This window comes from Echeneis naucrates, chromosome 14, assembly GCF_900963305.1.
Source record: "Echeneis naucrates chromosome 14, fEcheNa1.1, whole genome shotgun sequence".
Taxonomy (NCBI): domain Eukaryota; kingdom Metazoa; phylum Chordata; class Actinopteri; order Carangiformes; family Echeneidae; genus Echeneis; species Echeneis naucrates.
The window spans coordinates 6,747,694-6,772,854 of NC_042524.1; the positions used below are offsets into that span (position 1 = coordinate 6,747,694).

Sequence of the window (25,161 nt, forward strand, 5' to 3'; positions counted from 1 at the left end):
GCAGATTAAGTGAAATAGTCTCAAGCAGATAAGACTGTTCCAGTGACACGGGCAGTCGGGATCAAAGTCTATGGCTCTGACTGAACACTGCTTCCTTAGACAGCCATTATAGAGCACCAGATATTGAACTTTGCATACTGCTGCATCACCGGCTGACACTCTTTGCATATAATTTCTCACTCCCTGTGTCGCTGAAGCAAAGAGGGAGGGTGAACTCATTCTAGAGGCTGAAGACCTATAACAAACCCCCCACCAGGCTGGGCTGTCTACATGTGGATCACTGCCAGACAGGGAGAGAAGTTGTCAGTGCAGTTGCTGTGTGGCAGAAACTTCAGCTTCATGTCAGACTGCTGTGTCAGAAACAATGAGCTGGGCGGATTCGGTTCCTCTTCGCTGATAAACTGTTAGTACAGTTTTTTTTTCCTTTCCCCTTCTCTCGGTACAACACGACATCTTTCATTTAAAAGAAAATCAGTCAGAACAAATGAACGCAAGTCTCAGCTTGTGTGAAGTTAATCATCATCATCATCAGCAGCAGCAGCAGTCGCAGGGACTGAGGAAGAGGAGAGGAAGAGGAAGAAGAGGACCATTTAAGGCGCAGAAGCAGCGGACTCGGTTGGATTATTACTGTTGTGCGCCGGAGTGTGTGTCTCCCTTCTTGGTCCTCCCGGTGAAGTTGTGTTTCACTCAGTCTGCCCAGCTATGACTTCGGTGTGGAAGAGACTGCAGCGAGTCGGCAAAAAGGCTTCTAGGTTTCAGTTTGTGGCGTCGTACCAGGAACTGGTGCTGGAGTGCACCAAGAAATGGTGAGTTTGGAGACGCGTACGGCCTCAGCTGTCACAGTTTGAGGCGTAAATGCTCAGACTTTCGGGTGTGTTCATATTATAAGGCTCCTCTACAGGCATGTTGGTTCTCATGTTGTCCGACTTTCCGCTACACTGAGGATAATGGGGGCGGCCCTCTTGTGTCTGCACGTGCTGGAAGCATCCAGGGTAGTTGTCGGTTCAATTCCCGACCCAGCCTATCGATCAAACTGTTGTGTTTCAGTAAAACAAACAAACAAAAAACCCTCCCATCATTCGGATTATTACCGTTATCGCTGCTGTTTAATCAGCCTCTTTGGACCAGAACTAAAGGAGAGTTTCGTGGGGCATTATCAATGTGAAGCTTATACTGACTGATTTAAAAATTGATCCTAAAACTGTAATCTTGTCAGTGTCCTGTTTTTTTTTAATTTTTAATTATTTATTTTGCCACTTCCCATTTAAACTGAATATTCAGACCAATTACAGACAAAGTGCTACAAGCTGTGTGCTTTTAATAAGATTCACAGCATCACGATTTTACATAATAACCAAAGCCCACGTGCTTTTCTGTTAATTAATTTCAGAAGGGCAGTTTATTTACTTTATATTGCAGCTCAAACTTAGCTGGGCTTTTACCCTCCTGTTCAATTTCCTGTTACACAGAACAGCTGGGAGTAGGCCAGGTGAGGCGGCATGGCGTCATTATTTACCTCTGATACACCATAAAGCTGATCAAATAAATCACACTGTTTAGTTTTAGGGCTCAAAGGTCACCGCCATGTTTTTTTTTTTTTTTGACCTCAGTCTACACAGGTGGCTGGCGATGCATTAGGGAGAGGTCTCTCCATATCTTTAATCTTTCACCCTCCTGTCAGGTTGGACCCTTGTTGCATCTTCTTATCTCTCCAGATTACATTAAATGGTGGAATAATTGCGTAATAGTCTTGTCAGCGGCAAGATAAGAAACACAAATTAGCTTTTTGTTGTTGTAGAGGCTCCAAAGCTCTGATCAATAAAATATCGGTTTGATCAGCAGCAGAGAACACTGCCTTTGTCTGGAGACAGAGAGGGGAACAGAAACACTGATTTAGAAAGACTGACAACTCCCTCTTGACACTATGATGAAATCAGTGTAAACACTGGATGTCTTCACCGCACAGAGAGAAGGGAACTCTGGAGATGAACCCAAAGTTTCAGTCTGGTAACTTTTTGAAAATGAACCTATTCTGAATAATCGTCCTTATTCAGTGTCAGAGACCAAAACATAAGAGGTGATGAAATTGTTTTCTACATGTGGCGTGTGTGTGTGTGTGTGTGTGTGTGTGTATGTGTTTTTGTGGGTTTTGCTGTTATGATGTGGGACCGTTGACCCTCTGAGAGACAGATCACACACACAACCTGACACACAACCTGAGGCATTGATTAAGACATGTTGCTCCTGTATCTCTGCTAAAAGTGTAACTACAATGCGGTGTTCCTGTTGTGTTTAGAGATTTATCGACAATGGGAGGTCAATAATCTAGAGGAGCAAGGCCTCCCGAAAGAGAGTCCCAACAAGTGTTTTGAATAACGGAAACAAAAACACAGAAGTAGCCAAAGATAAGCGAGCCAAGCACCAGCGAAAAATGATGAGCTGCGGACAGAGACAGGGACAGAAAAGTGGCACAGACATAGTTGAATATTTAGTGTTGGGATTATTTTTATGTCACATTGCTCCAAATGACAAAAACATGAGTGAGTCAGATCGTTTTACTGCCTGCACCACAGTGTCACAGATATTTGATCCTGTGCTTTTTCAAAACGAAAACCTCCCAGCACGGAGGAGGGTGATGATTATCACGAACTATTGTCTGCTGAACAACGATAATTACATGTTACTAAACTGCATTACACCACTCATGTAGAAGCAGACACAGCCCTCCATCATTGCCCATTGTTACGACGCTTACTAGATGTTGTTGTCTTCATGCTTTTGTGTCAACAAATCTTTGATGTCTCCTATTTTAATTTTTCTTTCATTTGTTCCCCACCCTGCTGCTAACAAATACACCTCACAAACATACATTCGCACAAAGCATTTTTTCAGCACATGAACACGGTGAAACCTGAGTTGAGACGGTATTATACAACTTTGTTGAACGTCCATCTGGGCTGACGTGGTTGTAAAGACAAGGGGAAAGATAACCAGGAGTAAACAGCTCAGACTGTGCTGCTCCGTTATTTGGAGTCTAATTGTGTGTGAGTCTTTGTGCGTTCGCTGCTAAAGGGGGTTCCTCCTTCCTGTCAAGAAGAACGCCTCACATTCATATCAACACAGGTCACATGACTGTGCAGCTTCCTGTTTTACGTCCTGTGCACCGAACCGACAGAGTACAATGGCAGCATATTAATATGTTATCAACACGCACACACATACAAATTGCCAGCCACCGGCAGCACTAACACAAACCTGTTGTACATGGATTGGGTGGCATATTTACAGACCTGCAGCTGCCTGTATTATTTTTAAACACACACACACCAGCGCCTTGTCTTTGACTTCAAGGCATTTTCATCCAGCAGTGACAGTCATGAGACTTCATGTCAGGCCTTCTGTTTTCTCATTTATACAATGTCCACTTTATTTGACAACCGTAGCTGATTAATTTCAAGCCTTTTCTTTTTGTTTGGTTTTCAGAGCTTTTATTTTCTGCAAATTTTCAGTCTGTAACAACTATAATTGTTCCGTAATGGCGCGAGGAAATTTGTGTTTTGATCGGTGTTTGTACATTTGTGCAGGCAACCAGACAAGCTAAGGGTGGTGTGGACAAGAAGAAACAGGCGCATGTGCTCCAAGGTGAAAACACTGACCCCCACAACCCCGTAACGCACACACAGACACACACACAATGTTGTTAATGCGTTGTTTGTTGCACAGCTCCACAGTTGGCAGCCTGGAATCAAAAACCCCTACAGGGGCATGGTGGTGTGGCCGTTCCCAGAGAACATCGACATCTCTGTTACACTCTTCAAGGTACCAAAACACACTATTTACAATATATACATTCACAGAGAGGTCACAAATGAACAACAAACACATTCAGTTTTCAATACTTATTTAAAAAAAGCTAGTTCAGAATTCAGAAACGATTGAATGAAAAAGAAGACTAGTAAAAACTTATAAATGTAAACATAAACATAAACATAAACATTAACTACTCAAAAGTGAAGTTTACATTAAACAATCAGAGCGGACTCAGTAGACAGTAACTCTAACCTAATTCTAACTTTGAACTTCAGGTTGCTTCATTGGGTCATGAAAGTGAAACAAAGTTTTTAGAAAACTAAAAAATGAGAACTATGGGGAGTATGGATAAGAGTAATACGCTGACTTTGACAAAGTCCTGAATTTAAAAGAAGCTTATATGTTATATTTATGGACAATGTGAGGACCAAGAGTCGAGCCTTGTGGGCCACCAGTGTTTACACTGAAGTTTTCAGAGAACTTGATAGAACTATTTGCAACTTCACTTCTCTGTGACTCTATATAGTGATTCTGAAGCAATATGTAATGTTACATGATGAGAAAATCCATTCATTCATAAAATATGAATATTTATTGGCTTAAAATTTGTGTGAAACTGAAACAAATGGACAAGCGATAGCGTGCATACTGTAGGTGATGTTTAGATAAAGTTTTTACTAAAAAAAAAAAAATAAATTCTTGTTCTCACGTCTTTAGGAGGCTAATGCTGATGAGTTTGAGGACAAAGAGTGGACATTTGTCATTGAAGGGGTAAGTAAAGAATCCTGTTCTCAGCATCTGACCAGGTTAAATCACCAAGTGGAAATGAAATCATGCAGTTCTTATATGTTGACAAGATGGGATTGAAAACAGTAAATATCATGTTTTTGTTTTGTTGGTCATGTTCAGGAGAACAAGGGGCATCGTAAGGTGTTGGCATCGGCTGATATTAACCTGAAGAAGTTTGCCAGTCCCACGCCGACCCAGTCTGACTTGACACTGAAGCTGAAGCCGCTCTCTGTCAAAGTGGTTGAGGCCACGCTCAAGCTCTCACTGTCATGTGTCTTTGTCCGTGAAGGAAAAGCCACGTGAGTGGTGCTTTGTTGTTACTTTTCCAGCTCACTGCATCAGAGTGTTGGCACTATGACGGTTTCTGTTATTATGTATTTTAAGATGGGACAGAATGTTTTTTTAATGATGTCAATGTGTTAATTAACAGCTGCCGTGTTTATCACCTAAATATGACCTGACACCAAAGTCATGTTGACTCTTTGCTTCAGCAATTCATACTTGAGAGTATACATAAACTCAAGTGGTTCCTCTATATCCGTGTGAAGCTGAAAATAAGCCTTAAGTCTTCAGGGGGTTATAAATGAATCATCCCTCAATTATTTAAAATGTTTGAACGTATCAACAAATCACATGTTGTTTGTGTCATAATGAGTTTTTCATATTTGGGGAGTCGTCAGTGTGATAAATTTGAATCTTTGCTCCTCAGGGATGAAGACATGCAGAGTCTGGCTAGCCTCATGAGCGTGAAACCCTCAGACATTGGTAACCTGGATGACTTCAATGAGAGTGATGAAGAAGAGGACAAGAAGTCTGTCACTGCTACAGGTAAGTCTGAATTATTTCTGCTCATTGCAACGCTGGCTTTCTGCCGACCTCTGCCGCCTTTTCCTGGACCATTTCTCCTTCTTTTCCCTTCTCTGGGTGCTGCAGTCGTTCCACACACCTTAATTCGCCCAAATCGCCCTGCTCCCCCACCACCTGATAAACAAAACTCCACCGGACCCACTTGTCCTGCCTCAGGTAGCTCCCTCCCCTTCTTCCTTGTTCCTGTCATTTGTTTTTCTCTTTCAGAGTAAAAGGAAGTGTGACAAGCTCTCTCTCCCTCCATCTGTTATGGGGAGGCTCAATAATATTCCAGCATTTCACACACTCTTGCCGTTTGTTCTCCTGTTCTTACCACATGACCAAGTTCTCTGCATACCACGCATTTCTCATCTAGACATTAAACGCTATCAGGAATCTTGTGATGATTGGCTATGAACAACTCGTATTCAAATGTTCTGTAGATTCTTTTATATGCATGGCAGGAGCTGTGACACAGTTATCATGTCCACAGAAATATGAAAAGTGGGAAACTTAGTGTAACAGCAGTTCCAATGACTAATTGACCATGATGTTTCTTTTTTGTAGAATAAATCAGATACAAATTTCTTTCATTCCCATGTCATTGTGACATTCAGCATATTGTTGTGTCGTGGCCTTGTCATGTGGCACAGCAGAAGTATATATTGACATATTAATACTGAAAGTTGGACATTAAAGTAAACAAGTAAAGTGACTTCCCTAAAAATGGGTTCAAATACCTAACTTTTACTTTAGTTTTTTTTTTTTATAGGACAAGGAGTCTTGTTGAAAAAGTTGAAAATAAAGTCACAAAATGATGCGAGTAACAAAAAAGTCCATGAATGTAGTGATACTGGAGAACTGTACACAGAAAGCATGCAGTGTTGGCTTGTGAACCAAATTTGCTCTGAAATGTGTATCTGCTTCTAGTTTTCTTTTATAATGTGATGATCCTCTTACATTGAAACAAAACGGCATGTTGGAACTTAAATTCTGTGTTGAGGGCTCTCTTTGGTTGTAGTTTGCAGTGCTGATCAGTTACCAGGAGACATGGAAAGTTGACAGTCATGAATAATTCAATTCATGCTCCGTCACGGTTCCACATTTTGTTTGTGGTTTCACTCAAACTAACGAGTCGTGTGACCAAACGAGGATCCTCACAACATCAGCAGAATTAACTGACATGGGATGCCGATAGTGATCCGATTTTCCTTTTCAAGTCATTGTCTTTTGTTTGTTTTCCATTGCTTCTCTTTCTTTAAAATCTACTCACTGATCCGTCAGCCCCTGGACGTGACAGCGGTCCCCCCAGTTCTGCCGCCTTTGCTCGCCCTCCCCTGCCGATCGCTCCTCGCCCCTCACCCCGTCGTACCCGACACCCTTTTTCTACTGCTCCTGTCCAAATAGAGATCCAGCCCTCGCCAGGCCCCTCCCCTCAGCCCTCACCCAGGTCCAAACATAAGAGATGACTGACCTGTTCCTCCTGAGCCTCCTGCTTTATCTGACCTGCAACCATCAAGCTCCCAGGTCCAAGCAGCTCCTACTTTAAGTACAGTTTTCCAAAGTGCCTCAACCATCCTGCCGCCCTCTGACGTGTCTCCTTCAAGTCCTCCATTACCCAAATCCTCAAATATGCTAGTAGTCGTCTCGTCCTCTTGCCCCAAACCTGGAGTCTCTGAAAAGTTCTGGACCTTCATATACTTTACCTTCTGTCCCAGAGGAGCCTCCTTCAACGGTTGCCCTCTGTCCCTACAAATCCTTCTTCATCCAATACTTCCAAGGTGAACCATCCAACCTGCCCCTGGAGCCAACCAGAACATCAGCTGACATTTACTTTAACACCCAAACCTCCCTCCCCTACATTAGCATCAACCAAGACCATCACAATGTCATCAGCAGCTCCCCAAAAGTCCTTCACAAGTCGACACATAAGCCCATCTCTGATGCCTCTCAGCCTCCTTCCACCAAATCCTCCGCACCCTCAAAACCCACCCCTGGACCCCCCCGAGCGCTCGTCCTGTCATCCTCCACTCACCCGGACCGTTTCTCAGCCTCCTTCTCTGCCCAGAATCTTCCAGTCAGACTCAGCAAATAGGTATCTGGAGGGCATGCTGGCAGACAGACATGCTGCTGCTTTCCTCTACTGATTCTTTACATGTGTTGGTCTGCTTAGACCCAGTTTCTGCATGTTTCTACGTCTGATGCATTATCTACGCAGTGCTTATGTTGTGTTGTGAGAAAGGTCTATGCATGATCCGTGGTGAGTCTGATGCTATTGTGCTTTTAGTGGTCTGTTACCAAAACGATTATTCTAACAGCTGTTTTACTGTTCACCAAGTTCAGGACCGCTGAGGTTATGTAGTTATTGCTCCAACTTTTATATTCATTCAGCAGTATATTCAGAGGTCCAGACTTAACTCAGTTCCTGAGTTGAACGATGGATTTTTGAGTTGCCTGTCAAACTAAGAACATCTGTTTGTTCCTGACAGATATAGGTCACATCTGTTGTCTGAGAATAAGTAAACTGCATGATAAGAATTTGCTGTTCTCCTTTCCTTTCAGCCTTTCTCTGACCATACATTTCATTTTTCTTAATCATGCTGTACTTTCTTTGTCTCTAAAACCTCTCTGCTCTCCTCTCTACTCTCAGTTCCTTGTTGTATCAACGACGCCCCCCAGAGGTTCAAAGCTGTAGATGATCCTACTTCAGTCTCTGGTCTGCCTCTGTTTTCACGGTCCACACAAAATGAATGCTGCTAGTTATCTTTTCCAAATGTGTTAAAACTCTTTCTGTTACTGTTGCTGTTACTAATTCTTTTCTGTCCTCTCTACTAGCTCGTTCCCACATTTTCAAACCTCAGATTGTCAAGTCTATTGCCCGCCCGTCTTCTCCTTCACCTTTCTCCACTGATGCCCCCCCTCTGACTTCAACACCCCCTGTCCCCAAATCTCACCCCTCTGTTCCTGAGTCAGGTAACCAACCAAGTGTGCTGTAAATGTTCTTTCTCTTCCCATTTGTTTTGTTTCCATTCTCCATCTGAAAACATCCCCTCTGCACACTTCTTTTCCCATCTCATCTCTTTATTGCTTTCATCAGATGATCTGGGAGCGTGGCTGACATCTGAGACTGCTCTGATTGGCGGGGACATGACCCCTGTCCCTCTGCTGAGCAGTCCCGATCTTGATGCTCTCTGCGACCCTGTAGTTCCAACCCTCCCTGCCTCTCTTCCACACTCCTCACCCCCTCATTCATCTACTTTTTCCACCTCTGTTTTATTCTCTTCTCCTCACCCTCATATCACCATCTCTCCCTCTGCTCATCCTGCTCAGATCAGCTCATACCAGTCAGGTACACCATCAAACATTTCATCTGTCACTGCCTCTCCATTAAGTTCAGAAACAATTGTGTCATGTGGAAGCAGCGCTCATGTACAGACCAGGTCCAACCAAACACTCCTCCTGTTCTTACAAACACGACTCCCCAGTGTGGAGTCTGTTGGCTGATCCTGCTCTTCCTCTCCTTAGGCTCGACACTTGCTGTGACTCATGCAGACAAGGAAGCATCTCCAAGGCTTCTGAGCCAAGGTGAGGATGTGGCCAACATCAGAAAATCCACCCAGCCAAATAGACCAGGACAAGACTCAAGGGCAGCCGTCGCAGACAACAAACCAGGACGGATCAGGTGAGGTCATCACAAAAGTGTACAATGCTCGATTATTTGGTTTGGCTCCCTAACAGTACGTTTGGCCTTGAGCTCTTGTGTGTGGAGAAAATGTGTCAGCATCATCGTGATTGATGGCAGCCCTACCGAGACTCATGAGACATAGCATAGATGATGTCAGTCAGAAGGCTCCGATTTCTCCTTTGTGTTTCTTCTTCTCCACATGTCAAAGAAATGACTCATGAAGCTGAAGAAACTTGTTCACTCTCTTCCTGACTGACGTGGCATCACTGCTTAAAGGAGCAGTTCCAAATTTTAGGAAAATCAGATGAGAAGGTTATTACCACTGTCATATTTGTTTGCATCTTTGCTTACCATATCTATCCTGGTTCTGTTGAAAGCTAAAAACAGCAGTAAGTGTAAAGCCAACACTAAATATAAAGACACTATACATATTTAGCTTGAACTGAGTATGAAGGAATAATTTGATTCTACTCCCTATAGCTCTGTGTTGTTTTGCCGTATTCATACTGTAGGTGTACTTTACTAATACTCTGTAAGTGGCACAGATGGACGTTTTTTTCCAGTTAATAGCTGCTCTAATATCAGTCATCTATGTATTGGTAGCGACACAAGAGTCCATCACAGATGGAGATAGCAGAATGTGATTGCAATGCAATGAGGCCTCTTCAGTGCTGACTGGCACCTCATCACACTCACTCCAGTCCAAATGTCTTCACAGTGACTCTCTGTAGTGGTGCATCAGCTTGCTGACACGTGTGGTTGACTAACAGGGCGTCTGTTTGTGATGAAGTGTTGGGATACTTATTGATCCAGAGTTTATCAATGCCTCACAGCATTGCTTTGTTCCTCCATGAGGCTAACACATGGTAATAGTCGGAGAGTGTTTTGTACCCCGCCTTGTGTTGCGTTCAGTGAAATAATCATCAGGTCTTGAACTTGCTGTGTGACCTGCCTGTCCTCCTGTCCTCACCTCCTGCACGCCCAACCTTGTGAAGTGTCACCCTCTTGTCTGTCAAGCCTGACCCTCGATATTCTGTCCTCAGTCCAACCCAATCCTGCTCAGAACTGATCATTGCCCCGCCCCCTCCATGGCCGTTCTCCAGCTGTGAGACCTCCACCCCCCTGCAGCCCAACACCAATGTTGTGGCAGCTTTTATCGCTCCTAAACAGGCAAATGCTCAGAGGGAAATTGATTCAAAAAAGCCTGCCAATGAGACGCAGAGCATTATTTGTATTTCTAAGACCGAAAAGGTGCCTCTGGCAGAGCCTGAGCCTGAGCCTGACTTTGACAGCTTCTTTTTTGAGTCGTTTAATCGAAGTCAAGAGTCAGGGGGCTTGTTTCTGGAAGAGGATGACTCTAAGCAAGATACTATCAAAAGGTGCCCTCGGGGGTGAGTATTTATATTCAAAGACAAAAACAAGATCTAGAAAGTAAAAATAAATAAAATAAGAACAATTGAACTGGTGATGGTGATGTCTGGTGACCACAGTGAGATTTAGGCTTAAGGAATAATTTTTATCTGTTCTGCAGTCTTGAACAAAAAACCAATGAAAAGACCTTTGGGGAAAAGCCATCACTGACAGAGCAGTTAGAGGGAGCAGCAATGCGGAAAGAGGAAGTGATGAAGACAGAGCAGGAGAAGCAGAAGGAAAAAGACATCCTAAAAAAGCAAGAGGAGGAAAGGAGGAGGAAGGAAGAAGAGGAAAAAGCAGAACTCCTGAAGCAGGAGGAAAGGAGAAAACACGAGGAAGAGAAAAAGAGACTGTTAGAGGAGGAGAAGAGGAGGCTCTTGCAAGAAGAAGAGGAGGTCAAAAAGGAGAAGGAAAGAAGGAAATGTGAGGAGGAGAGGCTCCTTAAGGAAAAGAGAGAGAAGCAGGAAAGTTGAGGGAGGTAAGAGATGCACGCGGAAGCGGCGGGATGAATGACCAGGAAGAAAAGACAGCAGGAGAAGAAATGCTTTGGAGGCAGCGGAGGAAGTAAACTTCAGAAGGATGGAGGAGAGGGCCGGTGAGAAAGAGAAATTCATGAGGACCAACTTTAAGGAGGAGGAGGAGGAGAACATTAGGGGGAGAAGCGAGTGCTTGAGGAACAAAAAAAGAGGAGGAGGAAGAGAAAAAGAAGCTCCAGGAGGCGGAAGAGAAGAGGAAGATGCGAGGAAAAACGCTGTAAGAGGAAAAATGAGAGGGGATACAGAAAATTAAGAGGAGAGGAGTGGCCGGAGAAAGAAAAAGGAGAAGAAGAGAAGAGGAAGAAAGATGGAGGAGGAGGAGAAGAGAGTCAAAGAAGCAGAGAGAAAAAGAGGGCAAATGGAAGAAGTCTCAAAAGACTCCTCAAAGAGAGCGACGGTTGAAGGAGGAGGAAAGGAGTTGTTGAACGGAGGAGAAAGAGAAGGAAGAGGACTGTTGAAGGAGGAGAAGAGAAGGAGAGACTGTTGACGGAGGAGAAGAGAAGGAGAGACTGTTGAAGGAGGAGAAAGAGAAGGAGAGACGGTTGAAGGAGAGAAAGAGAAGGATGAGACTGTTTGAAGGAGGAGAAAGAGAAGGAGAGACGGTGTGAAGGAGGAGAAAGAGAAGGAGAGACGGTTGAAGGAGGAGACAGAGAAGAGAAGAGACGGTGAAGGAGGAGAAAGAGGAGAGGCTGTTGAAGGAGGAGAAAGAGAAGGAGAGGCTGTTGAAGGAGGAGAAAGAGAAGGAGGAGAGGAGGAAAAAAAGAGGAGGAAGAGGAGAGGAGGAAAGAGACGCTCCTAAAGGAGCAGAGAGAAAAGGAGAAAATGCAAAAGGAGGAGGAGGAGAGGCGGAAGAGGGAAGAAGAAAGAACATGCAAGTTCAGGAAGAGCAAAGGAGGCAAGAGACAGAAAGGAGGAAAAAGGAGGAGGAAAGGAAAAGGAGGGACGAGGAGGAAAGGATGAAGAGAGAAGAAAAAGAAAAAGCAGAGAGAAGAATGAAGGAGGAAGAGGAGAGGAAAAAGGAAGACGAGGAACAGAAAAGGAAACACCAGGAGAAAGAAGAGATAGAAAGAAGAAAGAAGCAGGAGGAAGAGAGGAGGAGGACGGAGGTGAGAGCAGCGCCATTCTGCAGTCTGGAGGCCAACAGATCAGATGAGGACAAGCAGAAAATGAAAACTCTGGTTTCTTCTTCGTCTTCCTCTTCCTCTGCCTCCTCACTGCTTTCTCAGCTAAACACACACACCGACATCTCACTTGCTACTTCCCACCTCGCTCCCCTCAACCAAGCCAGCGTCACGTCCAGTCAGCTGCCCTCACAACTTCTCAGCCAGTCCCAGTGGAGACAGTCGGCCTCTCGGTCAGTTAACAGCCCTGCTGCCGTAGACTCCGACAAAGACCGGTGAGTTACAGCATAAAAAATAACCACTTCACTGTGGGTGTTGAGTGTTGTCTGCTTTCTTAATCACCAAATAAAATCAATCAATTCAGCAGCAAAGTTGTGATCCTCTGCTGTGAGACATTGATTATCTGTGCAGTGTGTGTTGTAGGGATGAGCACATCAAGCATTGATACTACTGACTGATCACTGACAATAGTGAGGTTGATTTTGGGCTCATTAACACTCCTCCCAGTGGTGTGACATATGTGGCTTTGCTTCTGTTGTGTGAGCTTTTTAACTTGGCCGTCATTCATAAATGTAGTAGCCACTTGGTGCATTCACCTAATCATGGGTCAAATCATGACACATTTCTAATTTTGAGCAGAAGTATTGATACTGTTGTTGGTGTGTGCCATCTTTATGGTATCGCTCACCCCTACTGTGTGTGTGTGTGTGTGTGTGTGTGTGTGTTGTTTCAGTCTGTCCATCTTATCTTATCTTCTGCTGATATCTTTTTCATGCCGTCCCTTCCTTCCTTTTCCCACATTTGCCCTTCCTCTGACCTTCCTCCAGTCTGGGGCAACCTTCTCTTATAAAGGAAAGTTCTTTGTCAAACTTTGGTGTCCCAGAAAAGAAAATATCTTCCACGTCTACTCCTCCATCTGGTGCCCGTTCAGGCTCCATCGTTCAGCCCTCTGTTCAGGAAAACACATTAGAGGGCTTTACCTTGGAGCCACCTCCAAAGAGGCTGTGTGAAGCAGAGATTCCTCTGTGGAAAGTGCTAGAAGGGAGAAGTGGGAAAGAGTCACCTGAAACAATCTCTGCAAAACCTTTGTGCAGAGGGTAAGAATGGATGAGGGGGTGTGTGTGTCTACTCTCACTCTTGATCTGCCTGCCTCATGGGTTTGCTTATAGTCTGTTTTCTTATTGTTGTGGCGTTCAGCTATTTAAAACGTTAATAGCTGTATCTCTGTATTTTTCTTCCCAGCTCACATAGAGAAGATGCTGCCGACACTCCTGTCAAGCAGGAGTCAGTCAAAGCCAAGGACTTAGAAACATATCACATAGTGCCGCCATCGCCTGCTCAGCCCACTACATCATTAGTTAAGGAGGAACCCAGAGATCCAGAGAGATCAAGGATGGAAATAGTAACATCAGTCGAGGTGTCCCCCAAACCAGCCAGCGAGCGAACTGCATTGGTGCTGGAGCCACAGGCGCCCTCAAAACCAGAACGAGGACTGAGGATGTTACCAGTTCTCCAGCCATCGGGGAAACCAGAACAGGAGGGGGCGGATGAAGGGGAACCTGCGGACAGTAAGCCTCATGGTGAGGAGAGTTTGGTCAAGGGTGAGGAGCCGGTGTGCGAGGCAGAAAAGCAGCTGTGGGCAGCTGTGGAGGAGACCACAGCGGAGACGGCAGAAGAAAGAGGGATGGGAAGTAGTGAGAGCGCTGAAGAGAAGGAGCAGGAGGAGGGTGTGATGGGGGGGTGAGTCAGCAAAGGTTCCTTGCATTCTCTGCAGCATGGCGTGCCATCTTCTTCTTCACTCACAAACCACCAAATATATCCACTCACACACACACACACACACTCTCACACCTGTACACACTGTCTAATGTTCCTCTGTGGTGCTGCAGCCTAACCAGTGCTTCTCTGCAGCTGCAATTAACCTCATCCAATGCTTTCCATCTCAGCCATTGTCTATGCTGTTAGACTGAATATACAAGTGGAAGCAAGCTTTTCACATGATTAAAAAATTGTGTGTTTCTGTGTGCGGTAGCTCCCACAAATGTGCAGACAGAGAGGCAGATGTGTGTGTTGCAGAGCAGCAGGAGGAGGCATCTGGTGGCTTCATGTCAGCAGTAGCTGGGGTGTTGTACAGAGGGTGAGTCTCTCTGCCGGCCATGGTTGTCTCATCATTAGTCACGCAGAGTGAAAAAACGTTTTGTAGACTAAACAAAGACAGACTGGGAGGCTGTGGCCCATTTAATAATTTGTCAAATACATAAAATATCCCTCAACACTGACCAGATACACTGTGGGATGACATGAGTTGTAATGAAATACATAACAACCAAAGTTAGTCCTATCCTTCAAAGTACAGACAATAAATAATGACATAGACTGTCAGACATCACGTCAAAATGGACTGCCTAATGTGATAGAAACTGATGCTGCTTAAGTCAAATTATTGTTTCAGTCCTAACTGATACTTGTTGTTATATTGTCATTGTATTCAGAGGTATTTTATCATATTTGACACATTTTTAAGCATGACAGTTTTTTTCTTTTAGATCTACGTGTTTTTGAGGGAAATCTCACCTGCAGTGTGTGCAACAAATTGGTCTTTAATAACGGAGACATTTTTAAGATTGGCTAGTTTTAAAGTTTTAATATTGCTAGAATCAGCGTTGGCATCTACAAATGTTTACCTACCATTTGAGATTAAACGTTAAGAGTTGAGCATCGAACGCCACTCTGCCATCACCGCAGGCGGAAAGCAGGACCATTGTAAACTCTCTGTTGTGTATTTTCTTCTGCTGAAGTTAGCATGCTACCTGCTAGCCTCCGCACGTTTCAGCACTTTCCGATAGTGATGCCCGTCACTTCCAGTCTGCTTAGAGAGCATGTTATAATCTGTTTTATTCAATGTTTGCCAAGCAGCAACCTGGACCTGTAAAGAAAGCATTCATCTCTGCTTTACCAGCTCTTGGGTGACGCTTTTGTGCTGGTATGAGTGTTTGTTTTGCTTATTCGGTTGTTGTCCACTGTAATCTCTTACATGCATGGTGTTACGTTCACTGTGTCAAAGAGATTCGATCAGTATTGATGTAGGTAGCTGTTAGCTGTGTACCTGTCTCTGATCTGATGCCTGGCTGAAAGTGAATCTGTTCTTAATGGTGATGTAAATATCGGAGGACTCGGCAGGAGGGAAGAAAGCGTGTTTGTTTCTTAGTGTAACAAAGAATGGTCTAAAAGTTGCTATTGCCTGCTATCATACTGCACTTTGGACAAGCACCAAAACAAAGTCTGAGAAAGACCTATTTAATCAAGCATGCTGTCTGGCTCTCTGCCACACTGTCCAGAGCTTGCTGTGGTCATTCTGCAGGTCATCTTGGGGTTAGCTTGTTCTCAGAGTCTTTCTGTCCCTCGTGTGTCCCTGTAGCTATGAGACAGTGGCCTCCATCCTGCACATCACTGGAACCACTGATGCAGGTCAAACACACCACCCTGCACGACAATCAGGCCTTTTGAGCAATGAAGATCAGCTGTCTATCGGTGGAGTGGATGCAGAGATTCTATATTCCTCTGAGCCAGATGATGAGCCGCTTGCAGACATTTCTCCACCTGTAGCCTTCTCTGATGCAACAGAAAATCAGACAATCAGTGAAGAGGTTTCTAATGTTCAAGTATCTCAGGAACCAGAGAGCTTACCCTCCGTGGAGTCAAGAGGGCTCGGTCTGGTGGCAAGTCTGCGACTGGCGGCCAGTCGGCAGGAGAAAGAGAGAGAACAGGAGATGGAGAAAGAAAGGATAGAAAACATGATGAGGGAGGAGAGAGAAAGGAAGGAGAAGGAAGAGGCAGAGCAAAAAGAGAAAGAGAGAATGGAGAAGGAAAAGCTGGAAAGAGAGAAGCTGGCAAAGGAGAGGGAAGAGATGGAAAGGAACGAGAGACAAAGGATGGATAGGGAAAAGGAAGAGGCAAGAAAAGGCTTGGAAAAGGAGAGAGAAGAGATAGAGAAGAAGCAAAGGGAGGAGAATGAAAGGCTACAGGGGGAAAAGAAGAAAAGAGAAAAAGAGGAAAGGGCAACAAAAGTGGAAATAGAAAAGAAGAAAAAGGTAGAGAAGGACAAGCAGATCGAAAGGGATGATGAGAGTAAAGGAGAGACAAGGCAGACAGACAAACGGAGACAAGATATCATTTTTGACTCAAGATCAGTGCAAATAAATCTCCAATCTGCTGACTGTCCCCCGCTGAGAGAAGCAAACCTGGATGATATTGCATATGATGAGAGACTTGAGGGCAATGAAGAGGACTCAGAAAGCAAATCGAATCCCAAATCAGCGAATGTGATTGACCCTACTTCATTCTCTGCAGCCATAACGACAAATAAACCTGATTCAGTCAAAACAAACAAACCCAACTTTAAATCTGGTGCCATCCCAGTGTGGAAGAAAGAGGAGGATGATGAGGAAGTGGAGTATGAGAGAGGACATGAGGATCTGGGCTCCATCTGGTTGGCTGAGCTGTACATGGAAGGGGAAGCGGGGTGAGTAAAAAAGGGTGAGACGTAAACATGGTTGTAGGAGGAGCGAGGTGAGTAACCCTGGGGGAGTTGGCTGTATGACAGAGATCTGCTTGCTGCCTCGTGGATTAGAGGACTGCGCATTTTGCTTTGTTGTGTTTGCTTTCAGTAACCATGACTCATTACGTCTGCAGGGAAATAGTCACTAAACATTAGCATCCCTCATTTATTGAGGGTTTGGTATTTTCCTGCAGGTCTTTCTCATCAAAGACCTGCGTGTTGGCATGTGGCATGTGTATCTCCCCAAAGCAACATCATTACAGTGTTGTTTATAAACGACAGTGGAATTTCCTCTTTGAATGGTGCCATGTTAATGACTTTATTCAAAACCTTTGGTAACAGATATGCTGTACTTTGCCTCAAATATCCCACTCCTTCCTCTCCAAGTCATAACACAGTCAAATCTGAACAACAAACATATTACACATAATTATAGAACCATCAAGACAAACAATAAGTGGGGGTATAACTGAGCAGATGTAAATAAACACTCATAAATCCAAAAAGAACATAACTGTTAATAGCTAATTTGCTATTCTTGCGTAATCCAATTTGTAGCCCACAGTAATTCACATTAATTAATCATAACATAACATTTTTGCTGTTTACATCCCCCAAAGCATGGTTGGTCTAGACTTTGAAAACTCCTGACTTAGAGTGTTGGTATGTATTTCTCAGAGAAAACGCACCGAATCTGTCTTGTCTTGTTGTTCGTGTCAGTAGTGCTGGGAGAAAGATGTTTGTCCCGATAGTCCATTAAGTATTAAAAGAGTTCGCTGTGGCAGCTGTCTGTCTACACGTGTTTCTGTCCATGACTGTGACCGTGCTGTGGCAAATGATATCACAAGTCTTCTCGAATTTGTTCATTCCTCATTGCAGCTGAGAAGCATGTCAGGTGGCATGGGCTGGTTTTTGTCTGGATACTGTGGAAGACAGATTGTTTGAGTCCACTCTTTCCACTCTTTTCATTTTTCATTTTTACGATCAACACCCAGTTCTTCATAAACCTTTGGGCTTGAATCTGTTCAGATCTTTGTGATCTTAGCAGGATGGATCTCTGGCTGCGTGAGATGATTGTGGTGCCTCAGGAGAATGGAGCATGACGAGGACGCTGCCGTTCTGTCAAAAATACTTCTCTTTTCTGTCTTCAGCTCAGGCCTCCTGCCCCATGCTGTAACCCAGAAGCCCTCCTCATTCCCCTTCAGTGAACAAACCCATGACCAGATCTCTGCTGCCAGTCAGCCAAATAAACCAGAACCTCCTAACACCATAACCAGTCAGACTGGTCATCCTCATCCTAACACCGCTTCAGTATCTGAGCAAGAGGAAAGAATCGATCTGACAACTGGGGTCAAACCTGCTTCCCTACACAGTGAGGCACAAAATCTGCCCGTGAAAGGACAGAGAAGTGATGACACAAAAGCTGGCCACAGTCTAGAAGTGGCAACCAATGAGGAGGCAGAACTTGTTCAGTCATCAGTGGTGCCTTGGCCCCTCCCTTCAAGTGCATGTACAACTAGCATACACTCTGACTTCAAACACACTAAGCTACGCACTGACATGCACAATGACAAGACATGTTATGAAACAAAAAAACAAAATACAGCCACAGATCCGTGCAAGAGTCTTGAAATGAAGGACATAAATCTACTTGAGGATCCAATAAAGCGTGACATTACACCAGGAGGCAGCGTCCGCACACAGACACACACCCCTGGTCACCAAAATCTCACCAAAGATCAGCAGCTCAGACAGGAGGAAAGGTTATTATTGGCCAAAATTCGCTTGATGACTGGTGAGACATCACCTGTCTCCAGCCCTCACAGACTGAAACGCCTTCTCCCCGTCCCAGATGATATCGACTGCGACCCCATAGAACCAGAAAGCCAATTAGAAATCCCTGCTGAGCTTACTGATCACAGTCTGCACTCGATTACTCCCGACTTTGACACTCTTCAGGAAATATCACTAGCTGAGACGGAAGAGCCACTGGGAGAGGAGGATGTGTAAGTCAGCATGAGGCATCAACCTATAAAATGATGCTGCGCCTTGAATGTGTTTTTAGTATGATATGCGGAAACATAGGACAGAGTTACAGCAGTTTAACAAGTCCAGATAATTTTATTTATTGAGCAGGACTCAAAATGTTGTGGCTGTCACGTCTGAGACTGTAACATGGCCTGTCTTAAAAAGCTGGTGTGTGAATTTTGCTGCCTGTTTTGAATTGAATACCCAAAATTTGGTTCTGGGGCATTGAAACATTTTCCAAACAGCATAGACCTGCGTTTAATCGATTACGCTTCAAATCTCACTGCCCATTCTCCTGAATGGCGTTTCCCATCATGCCTTCTAACATCGAGTCAGCGCTGAGATCTGCCCTCGTCACATAAAACACTTGCATGCGTCTTGCTCAAATCTGAAATTCCTTGATGATGCTGATGCTGACACCAGCCTGCTAGATGACCTCCTTTCTTCCGCTAAAGTTTAAACAAGGTCTGATCTTTTACCCGTTACCCACCTTGTCGATTTTTTTATGTCTCGTCTTGCCTTAGGCGAAAACACCCACCAGCTGACCTCCCCGATGGTGTTGATATCACGCCTGCCCATCACTGTGAGGTGAAGACATCCTGGCTTCCCACGTTACCAGAAGAAGAAACCACAGATATCAAGACCCCCGATCCGGTTCAAACGGTCAGAGAGGAGGCTGATGGGAAGGACAACACAGCTGAGGTAAATATTCAGCACACTGATGCTCATTTGACGTCAGACATGCTTAAATAAATAACGCAAAGTAAAAAAGGGCGATTCAACTTAGTCAAGGGCCCACATTTCCCTATTCTCATGATGAGTGCTTCTCTTCGTCTTCTAGTTGGTTGGATTTGTTGAAAACTCAGGGAACCATAAGAGAACATTAAAAAACCCTTAAAAAAATACGTTTTCAAAACGTTGCTGAAGAGATTTTCTTCATTTTTGTAGTCTTAAAGGAAAACTCATAATACTTCTCTCTGTGATGTAGAGGATTGTGGCCAAAAGCATCAGAATTTGACTTGATTTTTTTCTTTCACTCTTGACTTTATTTAATTGTGGTAAAATCCAGCGATCAGCTGGCTGGCAAGTCTTGATTGAGATGATCTGCGTGCCACCGGTTGCATAGGGTTAGGGTTAGGGTTAGAGCCATGACATAACCAACACTGTTTCCCTTCCTCGCTCCCCTCCTCCTCCTCCACCACCACCAGGGCCTGGTGAACTCCAGCCAGTCACTGCTCCAGTGGTGCCAGGACATCACCAGTGGGTATCGGGGAGTAAAGGTCACAAACTTCAGTACATCGTGGAGAAATGGCCTGGCCTTCTGTGCCATCCTTCATCACTTCCATCCAGACAAAATGTAAAACATTTACAATTTATTTTGTCACTTCAGAATCTGAACCCTTTAAATGTAAATGTTGTAATTGTGTTTGCTCTCATATTCTACAACTGCTTTTGTCCCATTAGAGATTTTGACCAGCTAGACACTCATAGCATCAAGCTGAACAACAAAAAGGTATGGAGGACATTTAAACTCGTCAAATTTCATGACAAATTTACTGTCCATTGTCTTCTCTGCAGTTGGATCCTAACCAGTGTCAATAGGTCGATAGATAGCCAGAAAAAAAGAAAGATTTGTTTGGCACATGCAGCTGTTTGTAAATGGTTGGATCATTCTACTTCATAGTATCTTCCTGTGATATAGCTTTAGCTATAGCTGTGAATTAAGTCATCAAGAAATCTTTCTTTTCAAATTCTCAAATTCATTATTTACACACTGGAACCAGTGTAGAGAGGCGAGCCGCTCTACTCTTTACTGATGATGTGCTTCCTTTCTGACATCAGGCGTTTGATGGCTTCGAGGCACTGGGTATCTCTCGTCTCCTGGAGCCGTCCGACATGGTTCTTCTGTCTGTCCCTGACAGGCTCATAGTCATGACTTACCTCAGCCAGATCCGCTCACACTTCACCAATCAGGAGCTTAGCGTCCTGCAGATAGAGCACAACAGTAGCCAGTCCAGCTACGGCATCGCCCTCTCTGGGTCCGCTCCCACCAATGTCGACGCCGCTGCTTTTTGCATGGCCAGGCTGAATGAAGGAGTGAGTCTGGAGGAAGGAGGAAGCAACGCCTTGGTCGTCCCGCCACCAAGGACCAAACGAGTACCTAAAGGTGAGGCTGATTTATAGCCTCTTGATTCCTTTAGATCTGTTAGCAGATTCAACAAACTGTTCAAGCAAATATGTATTACTTCAGAGTATGACATACATAAGATGTGCTGTTTTGGGTGGAAAAGAGAGAGGAGAAGAAAAACAGTAAAGTCAGGACAGTAGAAGAGAAAAGAGGAAAGGGGACAGCATTTATGTGTCTCCAGGGAACTGAGGAATGTGAAGTAGCACAGTTTTAGCACGGGAGACAAGAAAGAAGGACAAACAGGTCATTAAATCAAGTTCACAGCGCCGCAGTTAAGATTCTGGTCGGTTTCCTAAGGTTTCCAAAGATAACAGAAATGTCACGCTTGAATTCAATGGAAGTTTTTTTCTACTGGTGGAAGGATATAGTCATAAACTTTATGTTTTGGATGGAAGTATTTCTCCCCGTACAACCCCAACTCAAACCCTGAAGTTCTCATTTTAGAGCTCCTGAAAATATCATTTCTCAATCAGCCTCTTGAAATGAATGATGAATGAACAAGATATTTTATACCAAGTTTAGATCCGTTTTGTTATTCTGTCCATGTCAGTTTGGAGATAATTAGATTCACCAAATGTTGATAACAGTGATTGTATGAAAAATTATTACACTACACCCCCCAGTCCTGGTGAATGATACATTCAGTTCATTTAAACTTTGCTCACTGAATATTTACTTTTTAAAGTGCCTTTGTATAGTTTAGGAGGTTGCCCTCATTTGTTGCTCTTATTTGTTTTTAGTGGATGAGTCGACAACTCCGGTCGCACCTCCAAGGTCAACGGTCAAAACAGTCAAATCTGGACTACCTCAGGTGACACCTTTTTTCACTTGGTTATTTAAAGTGTAGTATTGGTATTAAGTATCAGGATTAAAATGATGTTTTTAACAGCATGAACTTGTTGTTGAAAGTGTTGCTATGTGACCTCCAGGATGAAGACACAGTGACAGACTCTGCATCAGAAAACGCAAAAAACACTGGTGTGTAAACACTTTCAAAAAAAGAAATTCAATGCAGCTTCTTTCCCTTCATTCTAATATTTTTCTACACTTTCATTTGTGCTTGTTTTTGCAGAGTTGCAGACTGCAGCAGAGACAGAGCCTCCAAAGCAAGAAGGAGAGACAATGGTCAGTTATGTGTTTCCCGCTTACTTATTATCTTCTGTGCATCTTTCAGTTTTAATATCAAATCAAAACAGATGAGCATCTTGAACAACTCCATTACTTTTTTAATTCCAGGATACACAGACTGTCTTTTTCCATCTTTTTAGCCTCTCTCTAATCTTTTGACCTTCTTCCTCTGCTTGTTTTCTTGTCTCCTCCCTTTTTCTTTGGATCTCTTCCCTTCCTTTTTTCCTTCTCTTTTTTACTGTCTGACATCGTGTATGTTCACGTGCATTTGTGTGTGTGATTGGGCTTGTGGTCAGTGTCTGCAGGACACCAGTCAGTATGTGCTGAGCGAGCTGGCGGCGCTGGAGACTGAGCAGAAGCACATCGACAGCAGAGCCGCTGTTGTGGAGCGACGTCTGCGAAGCCTCATGGAAACAGGTGAGTCTCAAACGCATTTGAAGGTAGAACAAACAATTCAGGATCTTGCTATTAGGATTTACTTGAAAAGTCAAATTTAAAGCGTTTATTTCACTTTCAGTGTGAAAGAATTTTTTAATGCATTTTAAAGGAAATTTTAATTATCTGGTTTGTATTTCCATTTCTACCAAAACATTGGTAGATATTATAAGATACACATTTTTAGATATTTAGCAATGCAGATTTTCCATAGTGCCTATACAGCTGTGTACAAACTGTCCTCTCTTTTCGATCTATACAGGAAGTGACCGTGATGAAGAGGAGCGACTGATCCAGGAGTGGTTCATGTTGGTGAACAAGAAGAATGCCTTGATACGCAGACAGGACCACCTGGAGCTACTGTAAGACTTTTGGTGCACAAACAGAATAAATATGTACTTACATGCATGCTACACCCTTTGTCTTACTCTACTTCATGCCTGCATCTACAGGCAGGAGGAGCAGGACCTGGAGAGGAGGTTTGAGCTGCTGACCAGAGAATTAAGAGTTATCATGGCTATAGAAGGTTAGGAAGAAGTCTAAATTGTGCACCTAAGTAAAAGATGTAATGTGTAAAAATATATTTATTATACATTTTTGTCCTGCAGACTGGCAAAAGTCGTACACTCAGCAGCAGAGGGAGCAGCTGCTTCTCCAAGAGCTCGTGTCTCTGGTCAACCAACGGGACGAAATCATTAGAGACATCGATGCCAAGGAGAGAGGGTGAGAGTGTGTGTATGTGCAGCTGTGTGTAAAAGTCAAAACAAAGTCACAGGAGGGAAACAGCAAAAAGAAGAAAATGCTGATGCATATCTACATTATACTAGTCAAATGAAACTTTCAGGTTTACAATTGCAAAAGAGTTAATTTCATAAACACTCTATTGTCATATGTGTGTGTCTGTGTAGGGCTCTAGAAGAGGATGAACGACTTGAGCGTGGTCTAGAGATGAGGAGGAGAAAATACAGCAACAAAGACAAATGTGTCCTCCAGTGAGCACAAATGACTGAAAAAGCACATACTGCAGTCACAAATGGTGATATTTGTGTAACTTGTTCATAATTTGGGTGCACAAGATAAAAAGAAAACTTTCAGGAATTCTGGAGATTGTATTTTCATATTTGGTTTTCTAAGTGCCTATATTTTCATGCAGAACTGCCACATTGAGGCGTTAAATTTTGTCTTCCTCTTTAAAGATACAGATTTGGTTTGTTCATATCAAAGTTAATTATTTTCAGTTTGTCTTAAAATAATAGTTGGGTATTATTTTTGGTTTAATGTACCTGTTTTTATTTATTTAAATATGTCAGATTGCTGTACATCTATTGCACAAATAGTGTTTTTTCTTCCGATCATTCAGTGTTTGCTGTTTTGTTTGCAGGTTGGTTGGTTGTTTGTTTGTTTTTGGTTGTGTGTTTGTTAAATTAAAATGTGCTTAAATATCTTTCTTTGATGGTGAGTAATTTACAAGAGCTTATGTCATGCGCATATAAAAAATAAGCGTTAACATGCCAAAACATTTTAAAATGCTAAATTTGCATGGCAAGTTGTGAGCTGGTCTCAAACTCACAGTGATGTTTGTACAGGGTACACGTTTTCAACTGCAGAGTGAACCCAGTGTGACATTTTGATAAAGCTTGTATTTCCTTTTATTTGCAATATTTTACTGATTTCTTTAATAGATGTTAGAAGTTAAAGTGCTCTTGAACATTGGAGTGGCTTAAAGTATTTATTTGAAGTAACAGTCCGAGTGCCTTAAATCAGCCATAATGTTGTTATGGTTGTGTTGCCTGCTTGGAGCACAGATCTGAATCTGTTTCCTCACGACTGTGTTGAACTACTGTATGCATGCTTGCTGAGCTGTGCTGAAAGTGGTACTATGCCTTACATCAACACTGTATGCCTTTCACACTGTATACCTTTATTTATGCAGACGAATGATGTTAATGATGACAATAAATATTGGTTTGTTGTTTACACTTGCTATGTTGTTGACTTGTGTATATTTTAGGACAGCGGTCCCCAACCCCCGGGCCGCGGACCACTACGGGTCCATGGGTCATTTGTACCGGGCCGCACAGAAAGAATACATAACTTATATTATTTCAATTTTATTTATTATCTGAAGTTGGACTATGTTTTGTTTTGAAAAATAACCGGATTCCCTCCGTCACTTCCGTCTATGACTCACTCGCGACGCGTGTCATGACGCTCGTCTCGGTCATGTGATACGTTTCCGCTAAAATTAAACCCACAAGCCAGCAGAATGAGTGAAAAAACAAACTTCTTCGGAAAGTTTCTTTGTGAAGGGGAAAAGGCCGCTGAGGAGACATGGCAGAGAAGATGTTACAGGACACAGTGGATTCACATTTATTGTTGTCCCGGTCCTTGTGTGTGTTGTTGTGTCTGAAGCGGTGGAGTACTTCTTCTACATTTGCGGCCAATATCTGCAGAAAAAAAGCAAACGAGTTAAATAAATTCCTCTGCCCCCATGTCACAGTCTCTGTGACCTGACTGCAGCTGGAGCCCTCTCCTCTCTGTCTCTTCCTTTCTGATGGAGCTCTCAAACTCAGCTGTTTCTGTCAAAGATAACGATTTGTGTCGGGCTTTAATACAAGCTAGGC

At 43.5% G+C, this 25,161-nt stretch overlaps 1 protein-coding gene across 2 annotated transcripts; it reads left to right on the plus strand.

The window, feature by feature from the left end:
* Positions 1–291: 291 nt before the first annotated feature.
* ehbp1l1b (EH domain binding protein 1-like 1b) lies at positions 292–24,519 on the plus strand. 2 transcript variants are annotated; one of them, XM_029518531.1, is made up of 23 exons: positions 292–806; positions 3,585–3,642; positions 3,724–3,819; positions 4,528–4,581; positions 4,720–4,898; positions 5,309–5,427; positions 8,971–9,127; positions 13,443–13,940; positions 14,233–14,337; positions 15,619–16,722; positions 17,910–18,764; positions 19,311–19,488; positions 19,995–20,143; positions 20,251–20,299; positions 20,629–20,953; positions 21,715–21,785; positions 21,904–21,952; positions 22,047–22,099; positions 22,399–22,519; positions 22,800–22,899; positions 22,990–23,063; positions 23,146–23,260; positions 23,446–24,519. In XM_029518531.1, the coding sequence occupies exons 1-23, from the start codon at positions 703–705 to the stop codon at positions 23,531–23,533; spliced, it is 4,701 nt and encodes a 1,566-aa protein (XP_029374391.1). In that variant the 5' UTR covers positions 292–702; the 3' UTR covers positions 23,534–24,519. The 2 variants fall into 2 exon arrangements, with proteins under 2 accessions (XP_029374391.1, XP_029374392.1); XM_029518532.1 differs by lacking the exons at positions 14,233–14,337; positions 15,619–16,722; positions 17,910–18,764 and having other exon boundaries at positions 301–806.
* Positions 24,520–25,161: the final 642 nt, after the last annotated feature.